The sequence below is a fragment of the Pezoporus occidentalis genome, unplaced genomic scaffold (assembly GCF_034315485.1).
Source record: "Pezoporus occidentalis ecotype Australia unplaced genomic scaffold, CSIRO_AGI_Poc_V1 ctg198, whole genome shotgun sequence".
Classification (NCBI taxonomy): Eukaryota; Metazoa; Chordata; class Aves; order Psittaciformes; family Psittacidae; genus Pezoporus; species Pezoporus occidentalis.
In genome coordinates, this window is record NW_026913833.1 from 388,748 (window position 1) to 409,845 (window position 21,098).

General features: G+C 41.2%; 1 protein-coding gene across 4 annotated transcripts in view; it reads left to right on the plus strand.

The window, feature by feature from the left end:
- The window catches only part of PATJ (PATJ crumbs cell polarity complex component), a 154,354-nt gene that overhangs the window by 90,492 nt on the left and 42,764 nt on the right, over positions 1-21,098 (plus strand). For all 4 annotated transcript variants that reach the window (XM_062617518.1, XM_062617514.1, XM_062617515.1 and 1 more), the window contains 3 exons: positions 2,112-2,308; positions 10,407-10,498; positions 20,407-20,479. In XM_062617518.1, coding sequence (XP_062473502.1) covers positions 2,112-2,308; positions 10,407-10,498; positions 20,407-20,479 — 362 coding nt within the window. The remainder of the gene's footprint in view (positions 1-2,111; positions 2,309-10,406; positions 10,499-20,406; positions 20,480-21,098) is intronic.

The following is a 21,098-nucleotide window of genomic DNA, read 5'->3' on the forward strand; positions in this document are numbered from 1 at the left end:
CCATTTCAATAGTTGCTTTATAAATGAATGTGATAATTTAAAGAAGGCTTAGTCCATGCAGAGGTTTCCTTCTGTTGTAAGTAAGAAATAAATACGGAGAGGGACTTTTTACAAGGGCATGTTTATGATAGGACAAGGAGGAATGAGTTTGAACTGAAAGGGGAGATTTAGATTAGATATAAGGAAGATCTTCCCTGTGAGGGTGCTGAGGAGTTGGCACAGGGTGCCCAGAGAAGCTGTGGCTGCCCCATCCCTGGCAGTGTTCAAGGCCAGGTTGAACACAGGGGCTTGGAGCAACCTGCGTATGTGCTTGTATCTGCTGTACTTTCAGAAGCCTTTCTTCACTTGCTGATTTTTGGCAGGAGGTATCCTGCATACTGCATACACTTTCCAAATTCAAATAGCAAATCACACCTCTAGGTACATTTTGACCCTGTGAGTTAAGAAATATATCAAAGAACTATGCAGCTACATGGATCACTATGTAATGCACTTATATGACTCTTTCGGGCATATAATTGATGGTAACAAATGAGTTATCTAATTTTTTATGATACTCTGATTTTGTGCAGACCTCTGTAGGGCTTTACAGCTTTCCAGGGATAATACAGGGATAATACCTCACCCTTACTACAGGCCCCCAGGCGTTTAGGCTCAAGCTTGAGGCCTCTGGGGATTTTGAGCACAGCAGGAAAATGACAGCCTATAAATATAGTGATGGGAAAGCTGGTTCTTCTCTCTGTTGCTCTGAGCATAAGTAATGCTTTTGGGATTAGAGATAGAAGACTGTTTGCCTTGTCCCAGTGGTCTCTGCTGAGGCATGAGGGGATGCTGCAGCTGGAAGAATTGCTTAGGAAGGACCCTGAGAGAAGAGAACTAGCAGGGTGGACCCAAGTTTGGCTAAATCACCCTGGCAGCCTGCACAGGGGCTGTGGAAGGAACACTTTATCATCTGTCTTCTCAGCAGTTTTTGTTCACTTTTAGTGGATTCCTTCTCACCTTCCCCAGCTCTTTCCCCTCTTCCTTGTTGTCATGGGAACATTCACTATAGTGGTTTAATCATACTACTAAAATTTGCTTCCCTGGTAGAGTAGTAGTAGCTAATATTGATCTAGCAACTGCTGCTGACTCGGGGGTATGGTTGAACATATAATATCTCTTATTTCTCCTTTTACTGCATAATGCAGCAGTTTCTTTCACCTTGAGCTCAGTACTAGAGGTGACATCCAGCCACAGCAAAATACTTTAATCTGCCTTTTTTCATGTGAGGCCCAGCTGAAGCATTGGGTGCAGGTGGGATTATGAAGCTGGCTTTAAATCTGCAAAGGACAGTCAGACAGAAAACAAATTACCCTTGCTGTGATTAACCCTTGCAAGCAGTAGTTATGATGTTAGATGTTTATGTGCCAGTGGTGAAAAGACATTCAGATTAAACTGTCAGCATCCACAGACATGCAATGTGCTCCAAATAACTTTGCAAGTATATTGCGGTCTGTCACAGAAATGCTTGAAATGGAGATGAAAGACAAATAACTACCTTAATATCAAGTGAGGCTGCATTTAAAAATGTAATCATTCATATACATTGTCACTGACATCTGCTTTGAGTAATGTCTGTGCAGTAGCTCATAATGTTAAGTAGAGCATGGTAAGCATATTCCTGAGTCACCAGAAAGAAGCAAAATACTGTACCTTGAGATAGAAGTTTGCAGTATATTTGCAGTGTAAGCATTTCGGTTTCCCACAGTGGTTAATTAACCAGTTCTAATTTTATGAGTTTCCTGAAACTGATAAGTTTTTGTACAGTAAGGTTGTGATATCTCTGGAATTCCCTTGTTTTCCCTCCTTTTTAAAGAATGCTGCATTTTGCTGTATGAGTGATAGAGGCAACAAATGGTATTTTAAGAGTCTGTGCTGGCAAGACCTCTGTTAACGAAGTCCAAATGCTAACAAGTCCCTTCCTGTGGCAGAGGGTTGGAACTGTATGATCTTTAAGGTCCCTTCCAACCCAAACCAGTCCATGATGCTACGAAGCATATTTGTATGTGTTCTTGAACATCTCCTGGTAAGTTACTTTATGTTATAACTCATTTTATGTTTGATCTTTCTAGAAAAAATCAGGCAAAGATACGCAGATCTACCAGGGGAGCTGCACATCATTGAGCTCGAGAAAGACAAAAATGGGCTTGGACTGAGTCTTGCTGGCAACAAGGACCGCTCTCGTATGAGCATCTTTGTAGTTGGTATCAATCCAGATGGACCTGCAGGCCGAGATGGAAGGATGCATATTGGTGATGAGCTTCTAGAGGTGAGTGTTTCCTCTAACTACTGAGCAGGGTTCATATGGAGAGAGGGAGAGGCATATGTGAAGCTAGCATCTGAACCTTAAATAAAGCCTGCAAATGGAAGTAAGGGGGCTGAGGCAAGGAGCTGCGTTGGTTTATGCCAACTGAGAACTTGGCCTTTGGCAGGTAAATGTGTTTGCAGTGAAACAAAAATCATTGGCCTGTGAAAACTAATGTCTTGTCAGTGAAGTCTGTGCTCTCAGCATGTTCACAAGCTATGCTTAAGGAGGGACTGTTGAAAGGCAGGAAGGGGACAGTAAATCTATCCTTGTAGTGCATATGTGGTTTTACAGGGAAATTCACACCTTACATTAAGAAAAACCAAACCCCCCTCAAAGTTACCATATGTGCTTTTACAGATGACAGGGATATTCCCCATCCTGAAAATAAATTTCATGCTGTAATCTGTTTTGATCTGTTGTAACTTAAAATACCGATTTCCTTTAGTCGTGTCTGGCGTGAGTTCACCCACAAGGCAAGAAAGCTCATTAGCAAGAGGAGTATTTTTGTCTTCACTTCTCCTATCTCCTTGCTTCACCTTCAGATTAAAAATGCAGATTTCCTACACACCGCCTGATCTTTGGCTCTTGCTAAATGTCACTTTGCTGCAGTACCTGCAGTGGTTCCCTATGTCATGAGTGCCCCAGCAGTTTAAAATAATCAGCCATCCCTGGGGATTTCTCCTTCAGAGAAAAGCTTGCACCGAAGAGCTGACCTACTGCTCTCCATGGGTGATCATTTTCTGATCTTCTAGCAGCTCTCTGTGCCATCACAGAACCACCTATTTTCTTATGTTTCTTGACTTGAAACAGAGCAATTTGACTGCCTGGGGTACCTTGGAAGTACTCAGAGTTGTCTAAGCACTTGTCATTGTCTAGCAGTTGTGTAATTATGGGTTTTCAATACACATAGTACAAGAAAAATTTGTTCTGCTGTAATAATAACACCAGCTGAAGTTTATTATTTTCTAAGTGTGATAAATGGTATGAAAGTCTATTCCATACTGGAGTAGAGTAGGACAATTACTTTCTCCTTCAAATTTATGTTCTTTTTGTCCCTGGCACCAAATTCTAATGATAATAAAATTAAAATTATTGAGTTTTGGATGTATACCAGGAGATGTGTAGTTATAGTTCTGTTTTTCTCTATGCGTATCATAGACCAAGTAGCTCTTGGTAGGGGAAAGGTAGAGCCTTTTGTATCAATACTTTCCCACAAAGAAGGATCCACTGAAGTTTTCTCATGAGTTATTCCTTGCAGTATTGATTTGATCCAATGTTAAGTGTTGCTAGCAGTACTTGGAAGAAGCACTGTGTGTGATTAATCTAATCTCCAATTTTGGGATTTGCATGCATGGCCCATGTAAGTAGCATTTTCCAAAGGAGTGGTGTTGCACTAATTCCTCTCCCCATCAAGCTGGAGATAAAGTGATTTTTTTCTCTTTAGTGGAAGGAAAGTGGTGTTCACCATCTCAAAAATGCTGAACTTAAATAAACTGAAGTTCAAAGGGACTTTAGTCTCCTGTTTACCTTTGCAATCAAATTAAAGGTGTGTCGCCAGTGGGCAGAAGTGTGATTACTTGTGTGAAAGGATGTGGTGATCTCATTCTCATCCCCAGTGAATACATATCGAGTGTCAAAACATCCTGTATTACAAAGGAAAGGGTTGTGCATTAGTCATGTACAGACTTCTCCTGTTCACACCAGTGGTCAATTATTCACAGCTCTGTTTTTTTGTCTTTTGAAAGCATTTCAGTGTTATGTGAATGGCATTGAAATGGAACTAATGGGCATTTACTCAGACAGGCTTTTTACAAGAACCATTAAGTTCAATAACTATTGCATTAACCAGTAGGAATCCTCATACACAAGAGGTATGTGGTTCACTAAGGCAGGAATACCATAGCAGAATTGGGCCTGGAAGGGACCTTGGGAGGTCATCTGGTCTAAACCCCCTTGCTCAAGAAGGGCCACCTCAAGCCAGTTGTCCTGGCCTGTGTCCAGGTGGCTTTTGAATATCTCCAATATTGTAGAATCACAGAATGGTTTGGGTTAGAAGGGACCTTAAAGCTCATCCAGTTCCAACCCCTGCCACGGGCAGGGACACCTTCCACTAGAGCAGCTTGCTCCAAGGCCCTGTGTCCAACCTGGCCTTGAACACTGCCAGGGATGGGGCAGCCACAGCTTCTCTGGGCACCCGGTGCCAGCGCCTCAGCACCCTCCCAGGGAAGAGCCTAAGAGCTCATCTCAGTCTCCCTTCTGGCAGCTTAAAGCCATTCCCCTTGGCCTGTCCCTACAGGCCCTTGTCCCAAGCCCCTCTCCAGGTTTCCTGCAGCCCCTTTAGGCACTGGATCTGCTCTCAGGTCTCCCCTTCAGGAGCCTTCTCTTCTCCAGGCTGACCCAGCCCAGCTCTCTCAGCCTGGCTCCAGAGCAGAGCTGCTTCAGCCCTTGCAGATCTCCATGGTCTCCTCTGGACTTGCTCCAGCAGGTTTATGGTTTCACGTCCTTCTTATGTTGTATGTGTATGATTTCATGCTAGTTCCGTGCCAATGAAGCCAACTGGCTTTATCTGCAGTGTCTTTTACAACAAAATATATTAAAGGAGCGTAAATGGCAAAGTCAAGTGTTCAGAAGTGAGAAAATGACAGAAACAGAATCCAAATTGTTTGGTTTTCTCCACTTAAAGGCAAGAAATTAAAGACTATGAGTATGGTTGCTTGTCACAAAAGCATTTTATCTATCCCATGGTGTCCTTCCCTCATTCAGACACCTGGATGGGAAATCTTTGCTAATGAAGCAACTGAACTTCTCTTCTTAGTATATTTGCACATGCATCATTGATTCCACATTGGTTTTGAACACCAGAGTGTATTGGCAAGAGAAGGGATTCACATCTTAGGAAGCCTCTAGCATTTCTGCCCCAGTGAGCTCTGTTGGTTTCTGTTGTTCCATTAAAACAGTGGATTCTACTGCAGTGTGTGCAGATTATTCCCTGTGGCTGTTAATTGGGGTAGGGTTAATGGGATGGAGATACAGATAGATGGATATTACCTCTTCATTTTTCTTTTCAATTGGAGTTTGATTGGATTCAGTTGGAGGATGTGGGAAGCTGCCAGACTGCCTCAGCTCCTTCTTTATAAAATCTTTTGCCATTGAATTTGAAACATCAGCTCACTTTTAGCTTCTGCAAGCTACTGTAGACTTTTGGGGCCCTAAGCCTGGCTTGTTTTCAAAGTCAATCCAGCAGATACATTCAGTGAAATATGCAGGTCACGTAAAAAAGTTGTATGTAATCGTTCTATTTTAAATACATCTTCTGTGATGTATTTTAGAGTGATATGTTGCTGGAGAAAACAGCTTTTTTGACAGAGAAGATCCTTTCACCCTATTTTAATACATGGAAGAAAATGACTTGGGTCAGTATTTGATCCCTGCACAAAAGAATGCATTTTTTACATGACACAAGTTCTTCTTTTTCCATTCTTTTTCCAGGCAAAGAAACCATCTGTGGTGCTCCTGCCTTGCACTCTTGCTGTTTTAGTGCAGGTGTCTGCGCTGCTTTGTGTCTTATTAGTTTGGGCTTAGTCCTGGGGCTGATTGTGCCCAGCATGGCCCGCAGCGTGTTCACATGGAGCTGTACCAGTGCTGTTAAGCCCTGCTGCTCGTGAACTCTGCATGGGTCTGTCCTGTTGGTAGGTTTTATTCACACTGAATAATCCACCCTGTTATTATTATGATTATTATCATCTCTTCATAAGAGAGTCAACTGTGTTCTATTAATAAACCAAGCTGTTCAGAGCCCTGTTACGCTAAATTACTGATGTTGGGATTTTTCTGCCATCTTCCTGTCCCTGCTTATCTTATTACTGAAAATGGGGCAGGAGGTGGGAGGAAACTGCTACTTTGGATGTTTTGCTCTAGGAGACCACAGCACTTCTTCATAGTCAAGAATCTCTGCACAGCTTTGCCTGTTGTCCATTCTGGACTGTTGCATGTTTATTGGTTTTCTTTATGCTCTTCTTGTCATAGCTCAAAGGCAGAGGGACTTCATGCTATATGTGTTTGTATTGCTCTTTTATTTTAGGATTCGTAGATAAATGTAAGTTATGCTATAATAACACAATACATCAGTATTTTGCCCAAGTGAATGTAGCTAAATTCACAGTGCCACTTCTGGTTTGCAATCACAGTTTATTTGTTGTGGGATTATTGTTTTCTTTGTATCAAGACAGTTACTTTGAATTAGGCAAGTGATACTATCCCTCAAGAGGGGACAGTAACTTGAAAGTGGAAAGGCAGTGAGGTTTTCACATGAGAAGAGTCATCTTGGGTTATTAACTAGAGTGGTGACTATTTTATTCCTATTTAAACACAATGGTCATGGATTCTGTCCTTCTCAGTGTCATTTACTGAAGGTAACATTGACAGATAGTGTCCTTTAGATCTTTTCGTAGGAGGATACAAAGAATTTTTGCATGTACTTTGTGTATGGTTTACCAGTTAAGGTTAGTGTTGCTTGGTGGTTTTCAAAGCTGCAAATAAGGTAAAGCTGTAACTGGAAGCTGGTTATGCACGAAGGCACAGGCAGTCCACGGTTTTGTCATTCCAGCTCTCTCTCCACACTCTCTAGTTGGGGAGCTGCAGGGGAGCATAGAGCAGGAGATTTTCTGTCTTTGTGGAGTTTATGATCTGTTGATCACTTTAGATGATACACATATTTGAACATGTGCAGGCAAGGGATTTGGTGAGGAAAACAGAAATCATATCCTAATAGATTGTATTTCTGCAGTGTTATCCGCATGCTTTATTATCTGGGCGCTTGGTGTATTTTATGGGGTTTCAGTCTGTATAATTTGACTGATCAATAAGTTTTTGAAATGTTTTCCATTGCCTGTATCTCAAAATGCTGCAATTCCTGTGGTTGGGACGAACCTAATGCACTGATACAAAGAAATAATTCTTACAGAAAGCTATGCCAGTTCATATCATTTAACTTGATTTTCCTAAAACTCAGATGATACCAATTTTATGGATTCCCATTACTACCACATGGTAAAAGCAATGTGCTTTTTTTTTTTTTTTCCAGTATCTGTACCTGATGTTTCTCTTCTGCAAAGTTTGAGAAGGAAATGATCCTTTACATTTTTTTCTCTGTATTGAAGAGTTATATTTCAGTGAGTTTGTACTTTATCTGTTAGTTTAGTGGATGAACATGAGCAGGCAGTGTGCGCTTGCAGCCCAGAAACCAACCGTATCCTGGGCTGCATCCAAAGGAGTGTGACCAGCAGGTCAAAGGAGGTGATCCTGCCCCTCTGCTCTGCTCTTGTGAGACCTCACCTGGAGCATTGTGTGCAGTTCTGGGGTCCACAACATAAAAAGGACATGGAACTGTTGGAACAAGTCCAGAGGAGGCCACGAGGATGATCAGGGGACTGGAGCACCTCCCGTATGGAGACAGGCTGAGGAAGTCGGGGCTGTTCAGCCTGGAGAAGAGAAGCTGCGTGGAGACCTCAGAGCAGCCTTCCAGTATCTGAAGGGGGCCTATAGGGATACTGGGGAGGGACTCTTCATTAGGGACTGTAGTGACAGGACAAGGGGTAACGGGTTCAAACTTAAACAGGGGAAGTTTAGATGGGATATAAGGAAGAAATTCTTTCCTGTGAGGGTGGTGAGGCACTGGAATGGGTTGCCCAGGGAGGTTGTGAATGCTCCATCCCTGGCAGTGTTCAAGACCAGGTTGGACAGAGCCTTGGGTGACCTGGTTTAGTGTGAGGTGTCCCTGCCCATGGCAGGGGGGTTGGATCTTGATGATCTTAAGGTCCTTTCCAACCCTAACTATTCTATGATTCCATGATTCTATGAAACTGTAAACCAAAACTTCTGTAGGCGAAGGCAAAGGTCCATTTGGGATACGTGATTAAATCTGCCATAAAGCAGAGCAGGGTTATATTAAAGATTGAATTTAAGTGTGCTGACCTGACCTCATACCTGTAGTATGTTTTTGTCTGTCTCTGCTCTTTGCTGTCTTTCCAAGAAGTTATGTAAAGAGACATTTAAAGAAGAGTTGAGGTTGATTTAAATCAGTTGCTTTCTTTTGCTTAGTCAAAGCTTTGCTTTTCTTTTCTAATCTCTAAAGAAAGAAGCAAAGCACAGATTTATAGGTCTGGCTTCTCAGAGTACTATTTGCTTAATCTGACGTGTTACTTTGTTTAATGTGAAAGACTTTAAATGGCGTTGCTTATGAAATCCTAGATGTTCTCTTTTTGTTTTATTTAAGTAGTCTTTTGTGCTTCGCTCATCTCTGTGGTTTCTGAAACTAACAGAATGTTCATTTACTTTGCAAAAGAAAGTGACCTTTTTTTAAGAAGAAAAATTAATCCTGTCTGCAGTAACTACATGGGACAGTCCAAAACCTTGTGGAGATATATTACTTTGATTATCCTTTCATTTTGGTGTAATTAAATAATTATAACTTACAGACCCAGCTCACAGCTAATTAAATTTTGGACTATTTGATATATCTAGTGAATAGGATTAATTTAGCCAGAGTAAAGACTAAATTTTCATCTAAGACGTCTGCTCTTTAGAAAAATAGATGGTAATTTAACTAAATCCAAACAATTTGTAAAGCACACGGTATTCCCAGGGAATAATTTATTTTTGAGCTCAGACAAATCAAGTCACCAAACTCACTGAAAGGCAGCTTGAAGCCAGAATGCAGCTGAGCGTTCATTTTTGGCAGTGGATTTTTACATTTACCTTTTGATTACCAAAACATGGCTTCAGATGTTGCTTCTCATCCAATCTTTACAACCATGGCAGTTGCAGACAGCACCATATTAAACCCTTATGAGTGCTGGGGATGATGCTTTTTCCTCAGTGCTACTCATTTCATGCCAGTTTAGACTCTCAGAGACCTTTCTTGGTTCTGTCTTTGTACAGTGAACAATTTGGTAGGTAAATGGTTTACACTTCAGTTTTGATGAGTAATCAAGTGTTAGAGGTTTTATGCTTCTCCTTGCATTGTCCTTATTGAACTCATGAACTTGAATGATGTTTTGACCTATTGAAAATAAGGTGGGAGTATTGTGAAGTTGCTAATATGACCAAATAGCCTGTGTGACACAAAGCTTGGCCAGTTCTTTCTTGTTTAAATGAAGTCTTCTAAGAACAGAAAGCTAAAATTCAACACAAACATTTTCAGGAACAAAAAGTCCTTCTGTAATCACCAGTAAATTGTTCCTGGACTCCATTATCATTATTATTTTAAAATGTTCTGGTGTATCAAATGTGAATGTAAATATGTTATAAATTATGAGTGTGAGGAAAAAATTGCAGTATTGAATCATAGAAGCATGGAATCGTTTAGGTTGGAAAACACCTTTAAGATCATGGAGTCCAACTGTTAACCCAGCACTGCCAAGTCCACCACTAAACCATGTCCCTGAGTGCCACATCTACATGCCTTCAATATCTCCAGAGATGGTGACTCCAGCACTGCCCTGGGCAGCCTGTTCCAATGCTTGACAACCCTTTCAGTGAAGAAATCTTTCTTAGTATCCAGTCTAAACTTCCCCTGAGGCCATTTCCTCTTGTAGTATCACTTGTTCCTTGGGAGAAGGTGTTGTCTGCATCCTTTCCAAAGGAACAACATGAAAGCTGATGAAAAATGTTTTGATTATTGCTGCTGAGTTTATACCTCATCCTCCTCTGATATGAGGGAATGAATAGACTTGGGCAGTCCAAGGCCAAGTTGAGCAGAGCCCATCTCCTCCTATATGCTTATCATATGATGTCTTTCTACAGCAGAGCTGTGCCTGAAAGAGGCTCTTAGGGTCTCAGCTCGGGTGTTTCTGTCTCTGCAAAACTGCATGGATATCTGTCAGTGCAACATCAGTATTACTGTCTGGAATCAACTCAAAATGTGATTCCTGTTTTGTGGATTGCATTTTCCTTGAGTCTTACCTCTTTATCCCACAGCAAATTTGGAAGTCCTGCTGGTGTAAATTCAACCACTGCATAATTCTCCACTTACATGAAAATCTTCCTTTTCTTTTAACAGATAAACAATCAGATACTGTATGGAAGAAGTCATCAGAATGCTTCTGCAGTCATTAAGACTGCCCCATCAAAAGTCAAGCTAGTTTTCATACGGTAAGAACAGTTCTCATCAAAATATTTGTTTGCACTTTAGCCTATTGCATTACACATCTACATATTTAGACTGGTTTGAAGATTCTGAACTTCTTTGAAGTGAAATAAACCTTTTTCTTGACTATTCTTCTCAGGACAGTTGAAGAGTTCCTCTTAAAAATGTAGAGAAAAAAAATCTAATGTAATTAAGTGCCTGTTTTAGGGGTGTCTGTTGAAGACTTGAGCTGTCCCTCTTGGGCTTGAGATGACCCTGATGAGAGCGTCTTCTCCCACAACTTACTAACATGCTTTAGGTTGGGTCTGCCAGCACAAAGATGGGGTGGGCAGCTTGCTTCACCCAGGCTGCCAGAAGGGAGTGAAAATGGTGCAGAGGCTTAGGGCTGGAGAGGGAGCTGCTATGAGAGGACTAGGCGAGTGCAGATGCAGTACATGGTGCACAAGTTGTGAAGGGTAGCTTTGTATGATCATCAAAAGAGGATTTTAAAAGTGATTTAGGGCTTACTTACAGAATCCCAGACTGGTTTGGGTTGGAAGGGACCTTAAAGATCGTTCCAACCCCCTGCCGTGAGCACGGACACCTTCCACTTAGAGCAGCTTGCTCCGAGCACCGACCAACCTGTCCTTGAACACTGCCAGGGATGGGGCAGCCACAGCTTCTCTGGGCACCCTGTGCCAGCACCTCAGCACCCTCACATGGAAGAGCTTCTGCCTAAGAGCTCATCTCAATCTCCCCTCTGGCAGGTTAAAGCCATTCCCCCTTCTCCTGTCACTGCATGTCCTTGTGAATGTCCCTCTCTTATTTGCACAGAGTGGGGGACCTGACTTTGACAAGGAGCACTGGGATGGCTTCTGTAGGTGGGAATATGCAAAACCACCTTTCATCTGCATAATAATTGCATACAGGCATCTTTTCTTTTTCTCCAAGCATGAAAATATTTCCCCTTTGAATGTGAATTAAGGACACCTCCACACATTCACTCTCTAGTTCAGGAAGTGTTACTCTTTTGACCCTGCGTGGGAGGTCTGGGAAGAAGCTGCCTCTTTCCCAGGAATTTCATAAATGCATATACACCAGCTTTTGTTGACTTTTGATGGCACTTATCCCCATGCCACTCTATAATGGGATCTTCCCACCAAGATACACTTCATACTTGATACTGTTTTATATTCTTCGTTCATACACAGCATACCTGTGAACAATGTAATAATCTGTGGGTGAATGCATATAAATGTGTACATTTACTCACATGGCCCTGTCTGGTACAGCATACACAGAAATGATGGAAGAGCAGCATTAGCACAGTGAAGAATGAGTTGCTATACTTGGCAGTGCAGAGGATCTGGAGGAGATTAATGATCTCGCCTGCAGCTCCCGTGCTACTTTCCCCAGCTATTGAAAATTAAACGTCATGTGCAACAACTCACTCACCATTACTTAATTGCGTGTGGAAAATGTGTCTGGTTGGAAGCTCCAAAGGCAGAGCCACAGCTTAGGAAACCAGAACCCAGCGGTAGGTTTAGTGCCGTCAGGAAGCACAGGGAGCATGAGCTTCCTGCCGCCTGCCCTGCTGCACTGAGCATCGCAGCTGGCTGCTGAGCTGCAGCAAAGGGTTATGTGTTAGCTCATCACCCATGGATTAGAAATCCTTGGTGTGTAGTATGTATCAGGTTTAAGACATAAAGCCTGTGTAAGTTCTTAGACGTAGTTCTCCTTTTCAGATTGTCTTTTCAGTGGATTTCTAGGCAAAAAGTTGCCTTAATGATCATAATCAAGAAATATTGGAAATTCAGTTGAATAATTCTTGTTTCTGTCTCTAGAGTTCAAAAATGTTTCCACTTTTACATGCTGCTTCTGAGGTTGTAAACATATCTTCCCACTTCCCAAGAGCACTCATCACTGCTTTGCCTTGCATTAGAGCACATTGACAATTGATGGGTCTGTTCACTCGACCTGAGCAGCCATTTGGACAGCAATGAAAAGGAATTCTCCCACTGAGAGAATGTCTTCAGTAACTAGAGCACTGGCTCTAATGCAGGGACAAAACTAATGTCACCATTTTTTTGATGTATGGTCACCTTCTCATAATAAGAGGGGTGTTTCAAAATTTCAGCAAAGCCAAATATTTCTCTTAAGGAGGAACCAGAATAATTTTCTCATACAAACTATATTCCATGAGCCCATTCTGTCTTGGTACTTCTCATTCCTACACCTTAGGCCACAAATTCAGGGAATGTCATTGACTGAAAACGCAAACCAAAAGACTCTGCTGGTTCCAGAGGTGTTGTCCCTGGTGCAGTTTGACAGAGCTTTTTCTTTTACATCAACTTATTTTAAAACTATACCATAAAATGGGGGCATTGAAATGCCACTACTTAATGCATTGTGGGGCCAGCTGTAGTAAGTAGGAGCAGCAACAGGCATTTTGAATCTCCATCCATCTCATACATGCATGTGCAGAAGGTTTTCCAGCTGAGAGCAAAGCGCTGGGTGTAGCAGACCGAGCTCTCCTGGTAGGTTTGCTGCTTGGCTGATTTCAGATATATTCCTCTGGGCTCTAATGGTGTGGAAAGAGCAGGATACCGTTACATTTGTCATGCCTTGAAAATGAGGAGGAGCCAGTTGCCACAGAAATACTACCCTCCTTCTGTTACCCATGCAGCTTCTTTTAAAGGGAGAAGGTGCATAGCATAACGTAGGCAAAACACGTCCTGGAGCACACAGTAAGAAGAGGCCACAGTTCACTGTAGCAAAATAACATGTACTGCAGGAGTTAGGAAGGAAATGGATTTGGTCTTCATGTGCATGAAGGTATTAGTATTCTAATATTGCAGAAAATCTGAATTGTTTAATATTCTAAGTTTGAACCCATTATCGCTTGTCCTGTCAGGGACTGTAGTGACAAGACAAGGGATAATGGGTTCAAACTTAAACAGGGGAGATTTAGGTTAGGTATAAGGAAGTTCTTCCCTGTGAGGGTGGTAAGGTGCTGGCACAAGATGGCCAGAGAAGCTGTGGCTGCCCCATCCCTGGCAGTGTTCAAGGCCAGGTTGGACACAGGGGCTTGGAGCAAGCTGCTCTAGTGGAAGGTGTCCCTGCCCGTGGCAGGGGTTGGAACTGGATGAGCTTTAAGGTCCCTTCCAACCCAAACCATTCTATGATTCTGTGATTCCGATTTCACCAGTGAAAGGCCTGAGTAGGTTATAGTTTTCCAGAAACACGTCATTCTGCAGCCTAAAAAGTTCTTGCGTGCCTGACTGAACTGACCTAAGACATTAAAGCAAAACTGGTGGGACTCTTTTGCCCTCTTTGATATCCTGAGGCCTATTTTCCTCAGATGAAGGATGCTCGGTGATAAGCATGCTGCTTTTCACTTTGAAGCAGGAAACAGCATCAAGGTTTTCCTATTTCTGGTGTTTCAGTTCATGTGCAGGGCAGGGGGGGGATGTTTCCATAAGCTCTTTTAATCAGTTACAAAAGAAACCCAGAAATTCCTGGGCACAGAGAATCCTTTCAGTGAGAACTGTAATAACTATCATTAAAGAACTTGGATTTTGTTCTAGGAGAAAATAAAGACCAAAAGGTGTCCTCAGTCTTTTTGCTGTTTTACTGAAATCCTCACGTACCACCTGTGCTATAAAAATCTGTTCACACTTTTTTTTTATACCCAGGTAGTGTTACAATCACATTCCCACCCTTTCCTGCAATTTTTGCTGATGAGACATAGTGCAGTAAGTGTTGTGAGAATCACAGGCATCCCCTTATATTTGAAGGCTTCTCGCTCTGGTTTATGAGCATCTTTTCCTCAATTAAGTTGATGGTGATTGTTTAGAACAGTTGATTCTGGCCAGATTCCAAACTATGGGTCTTAACCACTGCACCATTTCCCAGTTGTCTTATTAATTATATGAGCTTGTAATAGCACCTAAAAGATTTGCAGTTAGAGTGTCACTTTGTTTTTCTCCCTTAGAAGAGTGTCACTTTATTTTTCTCCCCTAGATTCAGTGCATCTTGTGCTTTGTAGCCTTGTACAGTAACAGATTTGAAGGTGTTTAACTGCTCACCCACTTCATCAAACAAACCAACTACTTGCCCAAGCACGGCAAGACTTTCCTGAGATGAAAGGCTCAGTCCTGAGATGAAATGGCTCTGTCCGAGTGCTTCCTTTGATTAGTGTCCAAGCACATTTTATCTGACCTCAGAGTCTTTCAGCTGCTGCACTGAATTCCAAGCTACTTGGGCGAATACAGGTTGTCTTTCTGATTTCTGAATATCACAGATAAATAACAATCAGACTGCAGCTTTTCAAGGTGTGTAAGAGAGTCTTGGTATGGAAGCTCCAATGGAAGTGGCAATAAGACATGTAAAGGTCTTAGTTGCCTTTTGAAATGCTTGGTTTGACTCTCCAACAACAGGAATTAGCCAGATAGTAATATAAGGAAGGGACTTGCTTCTTGTCAGAGTCTCTTTGCCCTAGTTCTCAAAATAGAATAGGGTTTGTATCCATTGTTGGCTTTGTGCATGCATTATAAGTCCTCCCCTTTAAGATGCGTACTGAAACAATATAATTAGATTTTACATCTGTAGTAGGAAATCCAGTTTCTATCAGAATGTTCTTTTACAGTGAGAATTTTATGATTCAGCAAATTCAATGGTTTTTTCCATGCTCAATTAACTGCCTTTAATCTGATTTTGGTGCTTCACTGTTGGTATAATAAGCAGATCAAACATAGTTTGAATTCTTGAATCAAAGTGAACGCCACTGATTTCAAGCCATCCTCCCATTGTGTTCAGTTCTGTGATTCATTCTTTGGTGTACCTTTATTCCTGAAAAGAAAATTGTCTTGTGCTGTGATGAAACATGAGAAATGCTTTCAGAGTAAAGCACTGTAGGATTTTGCTTATTTAAATACCATCTGTCAGCTGTCCCGAGTCGTCCTCCCACACTACAGTCATTCATTCTGTTATCATTGCTTTCTGGTGATGGGAATTGTAGCTTCTCAGTGAAGCCCACAAATCTCTGTCAGCAAACCCCTCCTTCTATTCCTAGGTGTAATTGGAAAGGCTAATCTCTTGTTATTTATGGTGACATGCAAAGGAGAGAGATCCTTGTACTCTGAGGAGTAGTAAAGTGAACGTAGTGGCTGGGAAGGCCAGTTCTGGGTGCTGTGACTTTGTCAGCGAGTCTTTGCTCTTCTTTTAGAGCCTCTATAAGTAACATTGTGTGTTGTATGCCAAAATCTCAAATACTGCCATGCTTTAGAAATTGTCTTTATTTTAAGTTTGTTCTAACTTACATAATTGGTCATATTTTTAATAGCATAAACTCCATTTTTACTTGCTTTGGTTGCTTAGGTCCTTTCATGTGGGAAAGCTTTAAAAATAAGCTCTTGCCAGACCCTGTGTGTGCAAGTTTGAACTTTTCCTGTTTTCTGCAGAGCTGTTTCCTCCTTGCTGTCATACACATGTGGGAACAAGCGCACTGTTGAGGAAGTTAAGTAATTTGGACTCTTTCAAACCTTTGATGACCTAAGCTGCAGTTTATATGAACATTAGTTGTTCATTTGAAATATCTGAATGCATTTGGCTCTCGCATAGTTAGAAGTGATGGAGGGAAAATGGAGAACAAGACTGTTCTTGCTTTTAGTAGGAGAGGGTATTCAAGAAGATACACAATACAAAGGTCTTGCCTTGATGCAGCTAAAGGAAAAATCCAGTGCGCCTTTTCAATATGCAACTTGCCTGCAGCTCCTCTTTCTAAAGGAACTTCAAGAGGGAAAAGAAAAATGAGAAAATGCAAGATACTGACCTAATTTTTCTTTTATTTTGTAACAAGTAAGATGTGGACAATGTAAGTTTTCAGTAATCTGCAGGATTTTATGCCCTGGTGTCACAACCAGTGGGAGTCCTAAGATTTACTGGAAAAACATTCATCCACTTGGTCTGTTCCAATTAAGATGTCATGCAACTGCATACAAGCTATTGGGTTTTTCTCTGATTCTTAATGTACTTTGTATTCCCCAAAAGCACCCACAATCCCTTACAATGCTGTTGTCAAATTGTCTTTTAGTGTTGATGAACTGTGAGGTTGCAGATAGTATGGAAGGAGGTTCGTATCTCATAGTTCAGACATCTAGAGATCATCTGGACTTATGTGATTAGTGAACAGTTGTCAGGAAACTCCAAAGAGCAAATCAGTTCATTCTGTCCTAAGCTAGGTCATTTAGGTGCTGGGATGAACTGCTCTTCTGAGTGGATCTGGTTTGGGATTTGTCTTGATTTTGCACTGATCATAGAAGAAGTTTGGACACCATCTTAGACAAGACGCTCTGCTTTAGACAGGTAGCGAATCTCATGCAGCATGCTCAGCAAGGATTTCCGTAGCACTACATGACAGTAAGCTTCTACCCTCACGAACCTGAGACATGTAAGAATAAGTAAAATGGAGAACAGAAAATGTCCATGAAGGTAGGCAGGGAACCTGAATCAGGAATTACAAATCTGAGGTTGATGAGCAAATGGGAGTAAAAGACCTGAATGTGGCTGAGGTTGTGACTTCTAGTTAGCACCTGTGGAAAGGTAACTTTCTGAATGCTTCCTAGGCCATTCCAGCTGTGTGTGACATTCCTCCAAAGTGCCAGAGACAGCTTTCTGATTAGTGCAGCACATCGCAGCTGAACCCTCCCGGCACACAACTTTAATTTCCCTTCAGGCTTTCTTTCTGCAGCATGGAATGAATAATCCCTTTAGATTTATATTTGCATATTGCTCTCTTTAGACTTCTTTTGTGCCAAGTGCTTATGGTAGTTAATTATTAGTCAGTAATAACTGGATTTGTCTTTGCTCAAGCTGCAGATCTCCCCCTTCTTCAGAGGTGCAGAACATCAGAAGTCCTCTTTGGTCAGCAAGAAAGGACAGGAAACGTCCAGGTGTCCTATGTAGTCTAGAAAGGAAGTAAAATGTAGTAGTATATGGCAAGCTAGTCAAATAAATCTGAAAGGGTATGAGCTTTACTAAAGTTTAAAGAGTCTTTGCCACTTACATATTGCGCTGATATTGCTTTGTCTGACATTTGCAGTGAGGAAAGCTTTTTGTTTCTTCAGTATCGAGCTATAAGTTAGTGATGTTGGTACAAGCGATAGGCACTCTAAACTCCGCACGGATCTAATCCCTGTTTCCACTCAGAAACTCATCCTGAGAGGTTAAAAGCAATAAAAGTATTTGTGGGAGGAGTGATGAATTCCTTCCCTGTTCAGTTTATATGTAACTGATGAAATATAAACAGCTCTCTGGTGCAGGAGCTCGGCAAGGAGGTGGGCTGCTGTCCCAGCGTGTTACTCAAACCTCTATAAGAGCTGGAGTGAGTGGTGGATGTTTATCATTTCTGCAGATAATGGAGGGGGAGCGTCTGACCCTCCCTGCTGTATAAATTGCATTGTATGTTGCTTTGACCCCGAGAGTATGAGGCTGTGTCTTGACTGTGAGGGGTTTAGACATCTTAACCTCAAGCAATATTGAGCACTAGTAACTGAGAACAGCTTTCTCGGAGGTGGTTATGTAGCAACCATTGGCAAATGCATTGAATGCTCCTTTGCAGTCACTGTAATTTGAATACGATGTTCAGACTTCTAAGCTGTCTACCCCTGCATCAAAAGAAAATGATTGCTCCTTTTAATTGTAAATAAATTCATGTTTTAGTTGAGGACACTTACGGAAGTGGAGAGCAGAAACAGCAATTTATTATTAGATCTGTCACTTTAAAATATGTTCCCACTTTGATTCTGCTTTGAAGCATTCTCCTTTGAAGCAGCATTAAAGTATTCAAATATGTACGAGTCCTGGCAGGGGGAGATTACAAGTTGTGACACTTTGTAACCTTATTTTTTATATTTCTGCATTTTTTTTCCAAGGAATTACTGTAAGTGGGTTTTTATTGCTTGGAATAAAAATGGTCATCCATTTACAACTGGGTGAAGATGTTTGCCCAGTGACTGGGGGCGGAGGAAACATTTTGGGTGCATATTTGAAGTGGAAACTAGTTTATATAAGTAATTACACCCTACTTTGTCATGCAGCTCATGAAGCTTCATGTAGCAATTTTTAGAGTATTTCTTACAAAGGCTTACACATACCTTATTATTTTCAAGTTTGCTCCTAATTGCAAGGTATGCAGCACACATTGTAAGCTACAGAAGTGGTGTTAGTTTTCATTCTGTTTGTGCTTTATGTCAACTCGTGTCAGGAAAACCTCTGGAGTCAAGTAAAAATTGCTGGGTCTCAGACACCTTTCTTTTGCTGATGTGTTTTTATAGGCTAGAAAAGCAATGTCATTAGATCAATGTCTCATGAAGATAAGAGGAGGAAAAATGCCCTTGCTTAATATGCCTTACAGGGTAAAATGCACTTGGAAATTATGAAATACTTATGAAATTCATGGGCTTTCTGATGTGATTTTTGTCCCTGCGAATCTGCATCATGGACCCACTCTGGATCCAAGCTTAAGTGTGGTTTCTGGCTCTGGCAAGGCTTTGAGCAGGGCCAAGAGGAGAAGCTGGGAGCGAGTACAGTGCTGAGCAGCACACAACCAATTCCTTTGAATTGTGTGGCTGTTGGGTTGAAGATAAGTAAATGAATTCACCAACCTTTGCTGGCAGGATTTACTATTCCAAATGCCTGTGACTGAATTTCCCATATGCTGCTCTGCTGAGAGGCATTGATTTAGTGTTGTCTTTTAGTGATCAGAACATCTTAGCTTCATGTGTTTAACTCTTCAGGGATAAAGCGGAAGTTCTTCCAGGAACTTCTGTAAAATGTTTTTAAATACATACTAGTCTAATGTTTTATTCCACAAATTAAAGAGGAAAAGTTTCTCTGTGTGTTACAGTAACCTAGGAGGTAGGACCAGAAATCAAACCCGCAAGACCCACTGCGTAAGAAGTCCTGTCTTTTCATCTCAAGATCTGTATCTGCAGAGCAGCACAGGTTCCTGCTCTGTCGTGTTTTGGCAAGCTGAGTCTATGTGATAGGACTGAATCTTTAGCAAAACGAGATTCGTATCATGTTCCTGGCTTCTGTGAGAGTTATTCACCCCCCAAAAATAAAGAGGTGCATCGACACAGTCTTGTTTTTCATGTGCCTTAATAATATGAAGTCGTATTTTGCGTGGTTCAGAGGCTAAAAACATGTAGAACTAATTCCTAAGTCAAATAATTTTAAATGGCAGTTGAGGAAGAACATTAGCAAGGCAGAATGCTATTTAATAATAAGAAAAGGAGGCTTTTGTAGGTTACAAAGTAATCAGATGTCATCTTAGGAATGCTTTTTAAAGAGAATAGAAGAAAAGATGCCATACCTAATGAACATCTGTGAAAAATAATGCGCTTTATATGTAGGGGGAATCAGTATTCATCTGTTTTCTTCTTCCTGCATTTTATAAAGATTCTTTCAAGCTTTTACATTGAATCTTTAAGACAAGGCAAATATGAATAAAATAAAGCAATCTATTGTAGTAACACAGATATATTTCAGTAATGTGAATGTTAGACTACAAATCAGTTTACAAATGTAGGCACTATTAGAAGAGGCTAACGAAGCATCGGCGCACCTATTGGTGTGTAGAGACCACAAACTCTTAACTGCATCCTCTGATAATCCACACAAAATTAGATTTCCAAAGAATGTGATGCCAGTATGTCCCAGATGAAACTACCGTGGTCCCAGGAAGGGATGTAATGTGTTTGCGGGCAAGCAAAAGCAAAATTGAAATGCTTTTCTAAGCTCTAACTTTTGGTAAAAAGCTGTTACTTTTTATGCTTGTAAGAGTATTTTCTTAATGGGCAAAACCAACTCAAAAGAAAAGTTTGGCCATTGTGATTTAGTGTGTAATACACTGGTTTTATTTGCTTTGCAGAAGTGAAGATGCAGTCAATCAAATGGCCGTTGCTCCTTTCCCGTTACCTTCCAGCTCTCCCTGTTCTATTGAGGTAAGGTTTGTGGGTGTTTTTTTTTAACTAGGGATTGCTAAATTAGATAGATTCATCATAAGTAGTAGTTCGTTATAAATTTAAACACCTTGTCTAATTAAACCCTGAATCATAAAATGCATTGGGTAGGAACTTGACCTAATAGGCATATTTTCCTCCGCCTCTTTTTAATTGATCTTATCATTACTGAAAGGGCTGGCATGGCATTAACAACAGGTATTAAGCAGGTTATTGCTGTACAGGAGGAGGAAAGTCTCTGAATGAAAAACTTGCCATCTCCTATCCTGCTCCTCTTGCAGCTGGTTAGATCTTTAAGGTCCCTTCCAACCCAAATCATTCTCTGATTCTGTGATTCCTGCTCATTTTCTTCCATAGGAGCAGACAAGGGCCATTTAAGCAGTGAGCTCTACTACACAGTGTTGTAGCATACAATCTTCCAGTGCAAAAACCTCCTTAATGTGATAATATTACCAGTGGTTTTCTTCATTATAGTTACTCTCAGCCCTAGTGTAGACTGATTGATTGCTCTCTTGTGCACCGTGAATCCCTGCAGTGTCACCACATTGTTATCATTTTGGCATCTCGATATGGTGTAACTAAATTTTCTAGATGAAATGCA